Source organism: Poeciliopsis prolifica, unplaced genomic scaffold, assembly GCF_027474105.1.
Source record: "Poeciliopsis prolifica strain line A6 unplaced genomic scaffold, Auburn_PproV2 SCAFFOLD010, whole genome shotgun sequence".
NCBI lineage: Eukaryota > Metazoa > Chordata > Actinopteri > Cyprinodontiformes > Poeciliidae > Poeciliopsis > Poeciliopsis prolifica.
This window is the reverse complement of record NW_026562385.1, coordinates 9248280-9264449: the sequence shown is the minus strand read 5'-3', so window position 1 is coordinate 9264449 and position 16170 is coordinate 9248280. Positions and strand designations below refer to the sequence as shown.

General features: G+C 38.7%; 1 protein-coding gene across 2 annotated transcripts in view; it reads left to right on the top strand.

Annotated features, from left to right (window-relative positions):
* The window catches only part of slc29a4a (solute carrier family 29 member 4a), a 33215-nt gene extending 18160 nt beyond the window's left edge, over positions 1–15055 (top strand). For both annotated transcript variants that reach the window (XM_055035700.1, XM_055035701.1), the window contains exons 3-11: positions 870–1001; positions 1096–1209; positions 2251–2379; positions 3948–4022; positions 4094–4362; positions 6749–6869; positions 7087–7274; positions 8273–8513; positions 9959–15055. In XM_055035700.1, coding sequence (XP_054891675.1) covers positions 870–1001; positions 1096–1209; positions 2251–2379; positions 3948–4022; positions 4094–4362; positions 6749–6869; positions 7087–7274; positions 8273–8513; positions 9959–10095 — 1406 coding nt within the window. In that variant the 3' untranslated portion in view covers positions 10096–15055. The remainder of the gene's footprint in view (positions 1–869; positions 1002–1095; positions 1210–2250; positions 2380–3947; positions 4023–4093; positions 4363–6748; positions 6870–7086; positions 7275–8272; positions 8514–9958) is intronic.
* The last annotated feature ends 1115 nt before the right edge of the window (positions 15056–16170 follow it).

Genomic DNA, 16170 nt, shown 5'->3' with positions numbered 1-16170 from the left:
GATGGCTTCACTGTGCCATTGTTTATATGTGGATTTTTTTTCAACCCGGTTCCTGACTGACATCTTTGCACAAGGAAATCCTGTAATCCTGCATTGTGTAACAATGTGAAATAATTGGGCTCCAAAATGCGATAAATAAAGCATCTCAAAACTGCATTATGCATTACATAATAAAAATGTATTAAAATCCTCGAAGACATTTTGTAATACTGTCTACTGCATTATGTAATAACATTACACATAGTACAAAGTGATTTGGTAGCTCTTTTTTTTGTACATGATAATGTAATAGTTTGACTGCAAAAACACAAAATCCTTTTTAATCTAGTACTAATATTATAACACTAAATACTAATACTAGTGAAAATGTGTTCATACACTTGAACTTAGACAAAAATAACAAGTAACTTTTCGGACAGTTTTACGTCAATAATTCTTGAATATTGATGAAAAGTACTAGCTATTTCACTTATAATAAGACATTTCCCCAAGTTATAAGTGAAAGAGCTAGTGTTTTTTTTACATCTTACATCTTTCAAACTTTGTAAACGCTGACCGTTCGGTCATTTAGTTACTTTTTCAGACTCAGAACCAGACTCTTTGGTTTTAAGGCATGTAAATATATTTTGTTGTTACTGTTAACATTAACAAAGATAATCAAATGATCTCTTTAATGCAAATTGAACAAATCCAAGAACATTTCCAAGACTTAAATATCCACACAGCAAAAGAACATCCAGAGGTGGTCTGGTCTCTAGCTAAAGAAGATTTGTCAGTTCAACGTCTTTTCAACAAAAACCTAAATTTTCAGCACCATGGAGAGAGTAGCCTTCATTTTCTAACCCCGGATTCCTGTTTTCCCTCGTCAGACTTTGAGCAGCCGATCCCCGATGACCGTTACCATGGCATCTACTTTGCGATGCTGCTGGCTGGAGTGGGTTTCCTGCTGCCATACAACAGCTTCATCACCGACGTCGACTACCTGCATCACAAGTTTCAAGGTATCAATGTGCATGAGGCAGTGCATGCAAATATGCACAAACAAGCCCTCTGCAGCCCCACCCTCAGGAGCTCCACCTTCCTCGTGTGTTTCAGGGACGTCCATAGTGTTTGACATGAGTCTGACGTACATAGTGGTCGCTCTGCTGGCTGTGATCCTCAACAATGTGCTGGTGGAGAGGCTCAGCATGCACACCAGGATTACTGTGGGTAAGTCCAAACTTTATTCAGGACTGAAGAACTTATCACGACATAAGTGTTTCATATCAGTAGATGTCAATGATTATTAATTAGTTTTTTTTGTTTTAAATATGTGAAATGCTCCCAAACTGGTGATCTTTTCTGTTTTATCCACAATTTTCACTCCATACTGTTGTTGTTTATTTGCAATTAGTTACCAGACACTGTGCAGAAACATGACACTGCTGCTATGCAAGTTACTCAAGCAGGTTGTTGCTCGGTGACCGGAGAGTGAGTGGGTTAGTTGATGCCACCAACCTTGTTTAGCTCGCTGTGCCGTTTAGGTTGAACGGTCTTTCCTCTGCCTACGTCTCCCAGAATGCTGTGCGGTTCTCGCTCAGAGTTCAGTGAACATGCTATGTGCTGAATATTGAATATTCTGTTGATATTGATCATGTGTCGATGGCGACATGTGTTGTTATTGAATTATTGTGCAGCCCCAGCTTTAACTGCTTTAATATAATAATGTGTGTTATCTTTCAAAGCATTTAAAATCCTAACTAGCAAAGTGCTTTCTCAAATACAACTCCCTTAAAATTTTTAAAATTATGCAAAAATAATAATTAAAATGTCTTTAAAACAATTCCATATTTATGATGTGCATAGGTTACATTTATGGACGGTGATTTTGGAGTTAAGTATCGGCTCCTCAGTAGCAGAAATGAAAGAAAAACCATCCTTATAGTGGGAATGAAAAGAGTAAAGTTCTTTAAAAGAAATATCTCTGAGGAAGATTCTGGTGTCTGCTGTTTTTCACTGTGTGAGCGCGAGCGTTCACCGCTGCACTCTCTGTACCTTAAAATAGCTCTGCCTGCACCCTTGGGGGAATAACTTTTGAAATGTTTCGTCTGCTCAGAAGCTTTTCTGTGTGGTTAATCAATTCGTAGGCCTGCGATTAGACTTTACATCTAGCGAAGGCGATGATGCTCCTCAAGATGGCCTTGTCATATATATGTGTATATCTGCCCGTCATAGACCAGATGAGTTTAAATTACCACTGTAACTCTGCAGGATACATCTTGGCGTTGGGGCCGCTCATCTTTGTCAGCTTGTTTGATGTCTGGTTGGAAAAATTCACCACCAAGCAGGCTTACGTCATCAACCTGTTGTCAGTGGGAGTGGTGGCCTTCGGATGCACAGGTAAGCTATTTCTAACGTTTCTAACAGCTTGCTAAATTTACCTCACTGAAAAGCACAGATGGTACAAATTTAATGCAGTTTCACTGAGACAAATGTAAGGATGGAAAAACAAGTATTTGCAACGAAGGCACTAAAACCAAGCGAGTCACGAGGAAGCAAACAAAAAGAGCAAACAGGAAAATCCGACAGGGATTGAAAGGCAACGTTGTAACGTAAACACTGAGGGAAGCAAGGACAAACAATACAGTTCTGCTAGTTGGCAGACTATATCCTAGAGCATGGGAGAGCAGAAAGCAAGACTGACTGAGAGAAACAGATTCTGGAAGTAAAACACCCATATTTAGATCTAGTTTAAGTTAAAATCTGTGTGTACAATTAATTGTAGGTATATCACAGTTCAGTCAAGATCCATTTGTCCTTCTAGCTGGTAAAACGTGTTCAGTTTAAGCATGTATTAAGACATTGACTGTGCAACATAATCCTCCTGAGCATGCATGTGACCACAGTGGAAATTAACAACTCCTTTTTAACAAGCAGGAACAGAAAACAGCTCAGAGTTAACAAGCAGCAGTCGCAGTCGACTCAGGGGTCAAGAGAAGACCAGATGTACAACAACAGAAAGAAAAATGAAACAAGAAGGACTGATGTTTGTGTTGAAGAAAAATTACGTTTTAATTAGGGGTGCACCAATTTATCGGCCAGTCAATTTATCGGTGCTGATGTTGTTAATTTTGGGAAATCGGTGATCTGCCAATTTTTACATGTGAAGCCGATTTCATCCACCAATGTCATCAACCTGGGCAAAGGCCTAAAAATCAACCACTGTGCTTTTCTTTTCTCTCGTGAGAGAAATTTGACCAACAAACTGACCGACCAGGTCATGTTTGCACATTTACAGATAACAACAGTTATCCCATTGTTGCCAATTCAGCAACTTTCTTGATATATTGAGCAACTTTTCAGACAAAAAGCTGGTACCGGCCAAAATCAGATTTGGTAAGTTATGCTTTTTACAAGATCGGTAATAGGCGACCGGCCAGAAAACTGCAATCGGTGCACCCCTAGTTTAAATGGCTGTAGCAGCTCGTTAGTAGCTTCATTTGGAGAGAAACGCAAGAAGCAATAGTCCATACTATGCAATAAAAGACTGCCCAGATTGTTCACAAAGAGAGAGAACATGAAGAGATTGGCAGCTAGACAAAGTTTCACTCTTTCTAATTCTTTTTCATTACCTTTCAGCTGTCGTTAAGTAATCACACTGAACTAACAGATGTAAATGTCTAAAATTGGACAGAATGTAATTATATGGATATTTATGTCAGAGGATGACGAAGATAAGTTCTGCTAGATGAGTCTTTGGAAACATCAACACAAAACTAGAAGCTTAGATTTTGTTGTTTTTCTGACTAACACAGTCAGTTCTATTGATCTGGTCACAGTCTAATTCCTGGAAATATTCTCTAAAGACGTCTACAGAGGTCCAGGAAGAAGACTGACTCCGTAAACTGTGTTGTCGCAGCGTTCGGTCTTCGTTTGCACTGATAACCGCTTCCCTCTCGCTCTCCCAGTGCAGCAGTCCAGTTTCTATGGTTACATGGGGATGCTGCCCAAGAGGTACACTCAAGGGGTGATGACTGGGGAAAGTAAGTGCGCTCACAAAGAGATTTAATACGTCCACACGCTCACGTTCTCTGACCGTGGCCAAACGTTTCAGGCACAGCCGGAGTGATCATCTCGCTGTCTCGCATCTTCACCAAGCTGCTGATCCCTGACGAGAAGAAGAACACCCTGATCTTCTTCCTGATCTCCATCAGCATGGAGATGCTGTGCTTTCTGCTGCACCTCGTCGTCCGACGCTCGCGGTTCGTCCGCTACTACACCGGCCACGCCCAGGGCAAAGGTCAAGTCAAATGTCACGACCCGCGGGACGCCGGAACTGGATACAGGGTCCATCACGACGTCACCGCAGAGGAAGTGATATTTGTACGTTTTCCTAGCTGCTTCCCGACAAGAGCGCCGTAAAAATGTTTTGTTTGAACTTAAATCCATTTCATCCACTCATTTGAATTTTATTAGGATTTTTTTTAGATACATCAACACATAACAGGAATTATTTTGAAGTGGAGGGAAAATAATGAAAGGCTTTGACAAAATTTTGAACAAACATTGGTTTGAGCAGTGTGTTGCAGATTCTCACTCAGCCTTTCGTGTGAAGACCAGTTAAAACACTACCAGCTCTGAACATCCAGAGCTGGATTTCTATTCTTCTTTCCTCAAATAAAGCAGCCAGACTGGCTGGAGATGGTCTGAAAATACACATTTTCACGTCCTGTTGAAGATTCCCAACTGGATTTAGATCTGGACTTTGACTGGTCTGTTCTAACGCATAATTATGCCGAATCATTCCATCGTAGCTCTGGCTGTACCTTTACAACAGTTCTGCTGGAAGGTGACACTACACCCTGACCTGAAGTTTTCCACGGGTTTTACATATCACTTTGCATGGAGATCATAAAGTTGCATTTTGGTCTCATCTTACCAAAATGCAACATGATCCTTCTTCCACATGTTTGTTGTTTGCTTCACACTTCTGTCTTTGATCAATGGCTTTCACCTTGACTCTGAGTAGTCAAGCTTATTGCTTATTGTTTTCCTGATAAAGCCTCAGTTTAGGTTTACAGGAATGCCTCATATTTGCACCCATATGATAGTGTAGGCATTCATAAGACAGGTGGAACAGTGTTTGTTGAGCTTTTCTAAAGTTAGACTCCTGTTTCCAGACTAGCAGCGTCTGACCTGCCTGCTGTGTTCCAGCTTGTCTCAATCTGAAGTGGCGCTAACGACCTGAAAACTTTGAAAATGCACTTTATGCTTTCACCATAAAAGTTTCAGAAATCTTAAATTATGTTTAAAAAAAAATCCAGATGAATAAACATGTCTGATTCTAAATGTAACTCTTTAATTTAGGACCAAAAAATATATAATAATAAATAGGAACTCATTGTAACTACAATCACAGTTATTCTTACGCCCCTCTGTGCAGAGACACTCCACACTTTTCAGATGATTTTTTGTCATTTGTTTTTTTTAAATAACTTTCCTTATTTTGTCACCCTGATGCAGTTATTCATGTTAAGCTCTCACACCAAATCCCAGCTGAACACTTTGAAGTTTGTGAATATGTTCAAACGGACACTTCGGAGTTTAAATTCTGCGTGGAGCTGCAGACGCTCTCACCAGTGTTGTCATTTTGATAATAAAACCCTGCACAAATATCACAGCAGTGAACTATTTCAGGAGGAACTTGAACTATGCTGCTGCGTCCTTGTTGGTATCTGAGGGGAGACTTTTCCTATCAGACCCGGTTTAATAATGCAGAGTTATTCATGGGCTGCTGTTTTTTGGCTGCCATTCAAAAAGACAAACCTTTGAGCCAAAAAGAGAGAGAGAGCTGTGTTATTAGGATGCGATATGAAGGACAGAACGTGACGTGGGTTGATGAGGGAAAACAGGGATGAAGGGAAAAGAGGCTTAGGCGTTCTGGATAAAGGATCCATGTTGATTAGAATAAAAGACGGAAAAGACTTATCTTTCTGAAAGTGACTGCAGAGGAAAAGGAGGAAGATAAGGTGAGGCGAGAGGGCAAGAGAGCAGAAGAGCAGTCGAGATGATAAAATGGGGGTAAAAAAAGGAAAAAATGAAGGAGGAGAAGCTGAATTCATTTTGTAGAGATGTTTAAAGCAGAACCAGATTTCTGTGTTTTAATCCCTGCATGCCAGTGAGCCTGTGTCAGGCATCTAATAAAAACCCCTGGTGTCACACTGTAGTGTGTGTGTTTGTGTGTGTGTGATCGGGCTGCGTTTCAGTGTCCTGAAACTGTTGACGAGGGAAACGATGGGCTGTGCATTATGGGACAATCAGGAGTACCAGTGCTTTTTGGCGTGCATGGCTTTTTAATCAGCTAATGGATCCGTCTGTGTGTGTAATTTAGGAAACCAGAGAAAGAAGCCTGTATCTGTGTGTGTGTGTGTGTGTGTGTGTGTGTCGCTGCTAATTTGCAGTCCAGTCTGAAGACTTTCCGACATCATTAGATCAACTTGCACTCACAGCTGTCTTCTCTAATAGTCGCTGCCATAAAAAGCTGATTTCATGCTTCCAAAAAGCCATTACTAATTAAAAGACTGGATAAATAAATAAATAAATCAAAGCTTCACTGACTCTCAGGGAATGGTTTTAGTCCAGTGATCTGGCTACATCTAGTGTCTAGTTACAGAAGTGAGCAGCAGTTTTTTTTGTTTGTTTGTTTGTTTTGAATGATTTCAATGTTTTCTGAGGGTTCGGATGAAAGCGTCGCCTTTCGTCTCCACAGGGAAACGGAGGAACGGCGCCGTCCTCCGCAGAGGAAGGCCATGAGGATTTTGTGGGCGGGACTTACGTGAGATTCGACGCCCCGAAAGCCAAGATCAGGAAGAGCTGGCCCGGCGTCCGAGGTACTTCCTGATTTAATCTTCTCACTTTTCAATTAACCCCTGACCTGCGGTTGGATTTCTGCAAAGCGTCACAAGAGAATCTTGACTCATTAGGTTTTTTAAAATTACTTAGTGGATTAAATGTGTGTGTGTGTGTGTGTGTGTGTGTGTGTGTGTGTGTGTGTGTGTGTGTGTGTGTGTGTGTGTGTGTGTGTGTGTGTGTGTGTTCCCCCGCCAGACATGATTCTGCATCGCTACATGGTGTCGCGTGTCATCTGGGCCTACATGCTGTCTATAGCTGTGACCTACAGCATCACCCTGTGCCTGTTCCCCGGCCTGGAGTCAGAGATCAGGAACAAAGCCTTGGGGGAATGGCTGCCCATCCTCATCATGGCCACATTCAACATGTCCGACTTTGTCGGGAAGGTCAGCAGACTTCTTAGCTTTATGAAACTAATTCCCCTCACAGACTTAGTAGACTGACTTTAACTCTGCGAAGGAAATGAGACAGAAGTCTCTTAAAAGATAATAATGTAATATAAGAGGAGAGAATATTTGGGAAGTGTTATATTAAAAAATTGAATGTTGAAAATGGCTAATGGTCTTCTCAATACACGGTGGCAAAAATCTTCATTGGATTTCAGCTGTCATTTATTTTGGGATTTTTCTTCTTGCCTTCTTGCCATCACCATAAGATGGAGGGATTCAAACTTTTTGCCATAAGTGCCAAAAATCCTTAAGGTGAAAGCATGTGAGGCCGCAGAATCTTTTATAACACCTACAGAAGTAACTTTGTGCCTTTTTAATTTGATCTGCTCAATAATACTCTAGAAAATTACAATTTTATTGAAAACAAAATAGTTGTTTCACTTGTAGAAGACCGATCTGGAAATCATTGTTGATACAAAAAAACATTAAAAAAAACTCTTGGAAACTTGCATTAGTATGTGACAGGTTAATAGTTTCGATTGTTTTATTTGTTGTTACTTGGGCTGCAATATTTACAGATCAATAATCGTAGTTAAGATCGCAAAAACCTCATTGATGACTGGAAATACGTTTTTGCATCTGGTGTTTTTTGAAGATGTTATTAATTGTAAAAAATGTTGCCCTGCAAGATGAAAAATAATCCATCTGCAAAAACCAACTATGCTCACAGGTCAAAAATGCATTTTCCTGACAACCGTGGCCCCATTTGTAGAGAAATAAACAGATTTCCTGACAGTATCAGATTTATTCCAGAACATTTTAGCAAATTGTTAAAAAAAAAAAAACCCAGCAACTTCTAAAATGACTTGGGAATAGTTAGATTTAGTGATCAGAACAAATTTTCATGTCTCTCGGTTCATTCAGATTAGTTTGTCCTTTCACCAAATGTTCCCGCAGCCTTCCTTAAATGTTCCTCCTCTCTCTTCCTCTCTCAGATCCTGGCGGCGCTGCCCTACGATTGGTCCGGGGGCCGCCTGCTCTTCTTCTCCTGCCTGAGGGTGGTCTTCATCCCGCTGTTCGTGATGTGTGTGTACCCGGTGAGCGCGCCCATGCTGTCCCACCCTGCCTGGCCGTGTCTCTTCTCCCTCCTCATGGGAGTCACCAACGGCTACTTTGGGTCCGTGCCGATGATCCAGGCGGCTGGGAAAGTACCGCCTGAGCAGAGGGAGCTGGCAGGTGAGCAGACGAGTGGGCTGTCCTTTTGGTGTTCATTTGGTCAGAGAAGATCAAAGATTTCTCTCTGTTTCTTGAGTGACGCATGTCATCTTGCGATGCTCTGAAGCAATGTTAAACACAAATCTTCAAGATCGGATTAAAGAAAACACTGAGCTTGTGTTTAGAGTGAACTCTTTGTGAGTGTTTTTATATTTTTTGTTCCGTAACGGTAAAAAGAAAGTAAATAGTCTGTGAAGCGCGTCACATTTTCGTTTCAGTGAAGCTGTGTCTGATTTTTTTGCCTACTGCAGCTCCAAATGTATTCTGAATCTAAAAATAAGCTAAAGCAACACAGGCCCAAAAAGATTGACATTTCTGGCAGACGTGCTGTGTTTAAGTTTCCAAGTTCTCCAAGTACAAGATGCCTAAAATCAATGTGCATTGTGGCGCTACCACAGAAGCTAATACCAAAAGTCTTCCTTATTGCGGCTCTTGGGGATTCAGCCAATCAGTGCCAATCAGAATAAATGCCACTCCTGAATTGGCTGCTTTGCAAACGGCAGCCTGAACGTTTCAGCTAGCATTATGACTAGACATTTCAGCTTTCCAAACCTCGCTTTAAAAAATATATATTTTAGATAAGGTCTGCTGAACAAAATTCAGTGAATAACTTGAAGTTATATTCCACAGAAAAATCCACGAATACCGAGCAGCGACTGGGCCGAGGTCAGCCGGTGCAATCGTTAACAAGATTCCTCTGATATGAACCCATGAACGCTTAACACGTTTTGTGTTGAATTTCTTTACAATCCTCCTTCTGCGTTTCTCCAATGATAACCTTTAAAAACCTTTTGTGCGTTCTAACTTCACATCTGAAAGTCTTAATTACAAAATGATTTCACTGAATAAATGTTTTCTTAGGATGCTCAGTCTTTAAGTAAAACAAAACTGGATGTTTGACCTGGAGCATCATAGTTTTAGTATTTTGTTTTTTATTTTTAGTTTCTCTCTCTCTAGCTCCTTTTGTTGCCCTCAACATGTTATGCTGGCTATTTATATTTTATTGCTTAATTTTTTTGGTGCTCACCAAATACTTTATTTAATGATTATGTGTTTTGCATTGTACTTTATATAAAACGTATAGTCCCTTAACGAATACCTAAGTATCAAAATTGAGGTATTTTTATGAACATAGTTGAATTATGAAACAGTTGAAATTATGAAGTCAGTATATTTTTTAGGAGGAACAACATGAAGCCAGTGATGAAATGAGAGTAAGCCAACAATGCTCGACTTGTTAATTGTAATTTGCATGAGTAGAAGAGTTTTTCTGAAGTGGACAGGGCACCAAGGAGCTCACGTCCTTGTAAATCTGACCCGGTCCGGCTTGCATGTAGCCTGGTTTCCTCTCCTGTCTGCTGGCTCTCCAGTAATTTCCTGTTCTGCGCTTCTGCTTCTGCCTGCAGGAAACACAATGACTGTTTCCTACATGACGGGTCTGATGGTGGGCTCCTCTGTGGCGTACGCAACGTACAGCTTCACCCCGACGGCGGCCGGAGCGCGCCTCCCCACGCACGCGCCTCTCAATGCGACAGGGTACTGAATGTCCACATAGACCGCAACACGCACACACATAATTATATATCTACCCATGTGCAGCAGACGCAAGCATTTAAAGTTGTAGCAACATTTTCATCCTGTGTGGTGAAGTTTCTAAGAAGAAGAGCGGAGTTGGAGCTGCGCCCCCTGGGGTCGACGTGCCTGACCTTTGAGAATCGCTCAGTGAAATTACTGCCTGCATGAGAGCGAACTGATCGTCTGACATTTGTAAGGTGTGAAGGCGAGTGGTGTTTCGCTGCGAGGAGCGGAGCGCCGTTTGTGTCGAACGAGTTACACTGGTCGTATCTGATGATGTCCCAGAGCTGCTCAGAGTTCAGAGGAAGGTCGAGGGAGTCATGGAGGTCATTCGGGGGTCATCGGAATAACCCTTTCAGCACCTGAAGACATATTAATGGTGAAATAAATGCAAAAACACAAAATCTTAACACATTTTTTTGTCTAGTTTCTATTGCAAATATAAATAAGACAGAACGATGTTACAGGTAACTTTTCAGCAAGATAAGATCTTGTTTTAAGTCAATAATTCATTAATATTGCTGAAACATATTTAGGATTGTTGTTCCATTGGCAGATTATAAGTGAAATAATCTGCCAGTGGAACAATACATTTTTCCCTTATTATTAGTTCAAATGGCTTGTTCCACTGGCAGATCATTTCACTTATAACTCATAATTTTTCAACAATTTTAAGGAATTATTGACTTAAAACAAGCTCCTATTTAACTTATTTACTATTTGTCTGGTAAAATTATGTGTTTTTGCTGCGTATTTACCTCTACCAGACTGACCTTAAAGTATAATTTTCCCCTGTTTTATAGTAATATCAATGATCTGAGATGTCAACATTACTATGCGGTTTATATCAGCATAAATCAGAGAATATTTCTACCGACGACTCTTTCAGTCATCATAGTTATATCTAACAGCTAAACCTCCCTGGTTCTATTCAGTGCACGTCTTTTATGTAAGTTGTCAGTATGTTGCCCAAAAATATTAATGTTTTTAACTAATTTATGTTAATGTGCTTCTTTTACACTGGTTTACCTCAATAAAGCTGAATATTAAGTGTATTTCAGAATTAAAGAATATTTTAAAGCATAAAAGAGACAGAAAGTCTGTACATGAGTATATACTAGCATGCCAGCAGTCGGATTCTTTTATGTAGCTGTTATTGTAGCTGAGCAAGATGGACGACTCTCAGTAGCAACAGGCTGAAGAAGGTGCAGGACAAAAACATGTATTCCTTTGTGTGTAAGAAGCCTTGAAATGAACCCAACAGCAGTAACATAACCTGACTGTAATTAGCTGAAATTATAGAAAAATTCACCCTTTTTTACCCTTTTTCAGTAGGTAAAATGTAGGTTTTTACCTACTGAATAAACCTACATTTATTCAGTAGGTTAGTGGCTGGATGATATCGGATCAGGACTTGATCCAATCTCTGATCTGGTTGTTTTGGCACCAGAACCCCGAGAGAAGGAAGTTAAAGAAGAGAAATAGTCTCAAAGGTTCACTGTTTGTTTTCTATTAATTATAATGATTAAATGCTATTAGTACGTTTCCATGTTTGTGCTGCACGTAAATATGTGAATGTATTGAACAGTTTTATGGGACAGAATATGAATAGCAGAGGGGCCAATGATTTAAACATAAATAAATGTTTTCATGTCTTTTAAAAATGTTCACAGTGAATCTCACTTTAATGCTCCTGCATTAAAAGTAATATGGGTTTTAGGGCTTTTACGTTTGTTTTTGTGGGGATGTAATGGATGTGGCCAGCACCACGTGCGTTATCATTTACACCCTGCAAAAAAAATCAATCCATTCCAATTTTTACAGATGATTTCACTTATTCTTTGGTGCCACATTGAAACATTTAGATCAGTAAGCTGGAACATTTTTGGTTCAAATGTTTACAATGTTTACCTTTTGTATTTCTGCTTTTAATCATTTCTTTTAACAAGCTGCAGGTCTGATTTATTAAAATAAACATTTTGTTCTCTCCTAACTGACGGATACATAAATCTTAGAGACTTAGACTTAGACTTAGACTTGACTTTATTGATCCCTTGGGAAGACTCCCTCAGGAAATTATAGTTACCAGCAGCTCACAGGCAAAAATGTGGCACACAGTAAGCATACACAAAATACAAAAAAATACAAATTAAATACAAAACAAAGAATATAAATACAACACAAAAGGAAATTATAGCAATTTGGTCGATAGATTGACCAGTGATTTATATTGACCTGGTATTTATATTATAAATATCTATGTATATAAATCTGCTAATGTCTTTCTGAGCTCATGTTTGAGACCTCTTAGACTCTGAAAGTGATCTGTGGTTATCAGCATAAAAATGAGGGGAAACAAACAGTGTGGGAAAAAAAATCAGGTGGTGCCAAACGTTTGCCTGAATTTAAAGCTCTTACTATACAACATGAAATGCTCTCAATACAGAATATAGTTTTTGTTTCATCAAATGTAAATTTGAATTTAGAATTGATTTTTAGGATCTGAGTGTGTTCAGGCTTCAGGTGCACTGTGTTACCTACACTAATAACTGAGCTGTTAGAGGAAATGTTTGTAGTCATTTGGGAGATAACCTCATTACTCTGTGTGTGTGTGTGTGTGTGTGTGTGTGTGTGTGTGTGTGTGTGTGTGTGTGTGTGTGTGTGTGTGTGTGTGTGTGTGTGTGTGTGGGTGTGTTCTGCTATTAAGAGAGCATCATATTTCCCTAGACCTTTCTGGACTGCAAGTTTGAAGGTGTCTTTACTTTGTGAGATGTGTTGGTAAAGGACATGAAAAGTCTGTTTAGCGCATGAGAAAAATGAGAATTGAGAGTGAGGAAAAATCCCTTTTTCTTGTAAATGTATACAAAGACCTTAAGCTGATTTAAAGCAACAGTTCTGGGACTTTGAATGAGAGATGTCTTGCTTGGAGATGGATAAAATCATATTTCTGTTTGTAAACCAAGAAGGAAATTGAGAATTTTATGAATATAGTGCAACATGATCAATTTTAACGGTGCCGGTCAGCAGCGATTATCTTCTTTTTAAAAAAATTGGCCATATTTGAAATGCTTGTCGTTATTGAATGGACAACATTAATTTAAAAATGAATGACACATACAAACTGAAACTGGACATCCAGTCTGAATTACAAATCCTCTGACCGCATTGTACCAAAAGTGGCTGAAATGTGAGGTTGTTCCACATGAGCACAATGGTCACCAAAGAAGAAAGTTATTACCAAATCTTCAATTTCTTAGATTGATATGGTAGTTTTGTCAGTGTGAACTCGAAAGCTTTAGCTTGAAAACCTAGCAAACTGGCATCCTACCCGGATATTTAAAATTGAGCTTTAAAATTTTAAGTTTTCCTTTCATTTAATTTACCAAAATGGCAAATAACCATTTGAGACAAAATATCAAATAAAATAACTGAAATTCTGCCAGGTTTCAGATAAACATTGTTCTAATTCTGACCTTATGTTAGCAAGCTATCAGAGATTATTTAGTTCACAGAATATAATGATGGAACTTGACAGCCTCACACATAACCAATCTCCACATTACCGTGATGGTTTAAATGCAGTATGATGATGTAGTTATCAAAATGGCATCCTGAGGACTCAAACTCAAGCTAAGTCTATCTACAATTTTCTAACACCAAAAAATCTCTGGCTGTTAAACCTACTTGTACAGCTAATACTGTACATGTGATGAATGGGACAAAGTCAAAACACTAAGATATACTCTGATATCCATCATAGCAGCAGCTAACTAAACTGATATGTGTGAATGTTAAGAATAAATATTGACATCAAAGTCATTGATTTTACCATTATTTGACATCAGCAGATATTCTGTAAGGGGAGAAAAAAGCAAAACCCACCAGAATACAATGTATTTTTTTGACATGAGAAACTTTATGCTCACAAACAACATCTCACTAGTCTTTCTGTAGAATCTATCAGAGCGGTTTCTGCAACGTGTTCTCATCCTTCAAGTTTAGATTATTTCTTATTTTAAAGCCAAGCTTTAATGGCTCTCTGGGGAAGGTGAGGGTGCTCATTCAATCATTTCTGTGGTGCCATTAAGAAGCCACATAAAATGTTAATGTTTTTCAATTAGATTTTTTTTTGTCAAGAATACAATCTATTTTTTGCACATTGCTCCGCTGTTCCATCAGGCGCATCATATGTCAGTTCTTTTCCATTTTAAGGGGCGTAGCTCCAAATGCTCTGTCTTGCGTTAAGCGTATGTTAAAAGTACTTGTGTGTTTTGAAAAATAATGGGATAAATATGCTTTATTTTTTTATACTTTTAAGATTTTTAGGTTTCCTGGCTGTAAAACATATTGATGATACTTGGCCTTTAATCCCATCCATGAGTTTCATTTTCTCACCTGCAACAGGCGGTTTCAACAGAACATGTGACTGCACACTGTGAGAAATTGTGTGAAAAAGGGTAGCACACATGTGTTGTAAATAATGTACAAAAATGGACTGTAAGATATTTGAGAGATAACATTTGTGACAAAGAATAATTTAAGAATTTGACCAATTCTCTGTAAAGAATAAAGAAGAATGTGCCAAGTAACAATTTGACCGGTTTCCTAGTGCCATATTTGCATGACGTATGTCTAAAGAGCAGTTTTATTGTAAACAAAAACATTCACAAACTAACAATTGTTTGGTTACAGAAAATTAAATGAATGTGGATAAACATTTTATGTGTTCAGCTCATGTTTTCTATTATTTAGTGCCCCTCTCAAGAAAAACATTGTTGTTGTTTTTTTCTTGAGTCATTGTACAAGAAACTAAACATGAGCTGTTTTATGTTATGCTGGTTGAATGATTCTGGATTGTCCCAAAAAAAAGTGTTTATGCTTAAGATTGTACCATCAGTGACGCCTAATAAAACCTGTTTACAACTGTCTGCTTCTGTGAATGGGTGTTAATTCAGCTGCCAAAAGAAAATTATTGGGACAGGGAATATGTCTGCTGAAAATGGATGTCTTACATAAAAATCCTGCTTTAAATTATTAAATTTATCAATAACTAATGATTTAATGGTGAAACCATTTGCATGTAATGCATGTTTGAAGGGTAAGTTTCAGTTTTTATTAAGTCTTCCATAGTCCTCGTTGTTTCTTGTGGATTTAGTCGGTGACAAGGTCTACAGTTCATACAGACAGATATAGATGGGTTCAGGTTACAGTAATAATTATATGATTGTCTGTATTGAATGCAACATTAAGCAACTAATAAACAATTAAATGTGACTTTAATGCCTAATGAAATATTTTTTTATTGATCCTGAAATTAATTGATTTTTTTGAATAAAATGAATATAATTTTAGAGTTAAGCTACAAGTTAATTTTGCCATCACATATATAAATACTAGTTTTATAAATAACTATTGGCTTTTAACGCTTTTAGTTCTGAATGTAAGGAATGAAATCTGCCTTTTCCTATTCTCTACAGCAGAGGGCGCTGCAGTTCTGAAAACAAAAAGTGCTTGAATAGAACAACATATTTCAAGCACTTTGTGAGAGGCAGAATAAAAGAAGTTCAATCAAATGAAATTCTCGTTCCAAAAGCTTTTATTTATGATGAAAGCAAAATGAAAGACAAAAACACAAAAGTCCCCATTCCTTGCCTGGAAAGATAAATTACATCTACTTTGACATCTGCTCCAAATTTTGCAGTGCTGCTACTCTATGACTATGTTAGTGTGTGTAATTATGAATGTCTCAGTGCGCAGGCGTGTATGAGGGTTGGGTCGGTGCGTGTGTTTGTGTGCACATGTGCTAATTTTGGATGATGCTGCAGGCAAAGATAGAAAAGACGATGGAGTATCTGATCATTAGTCCTGCTCCACACAGTCTAGGTATGAAGAAGGAATAGGGAGAAGAAAAACAAGATGGAAAATGTAGGAAGGAAACGCAATGTGAAGAGACTGAAATGTCTGGATCTGACAATGAAACAGCTTTGATTGTAACTTATCCTGCAGTGTGTTTGAGCTTAATTATAAACATGAAGTTAATCTT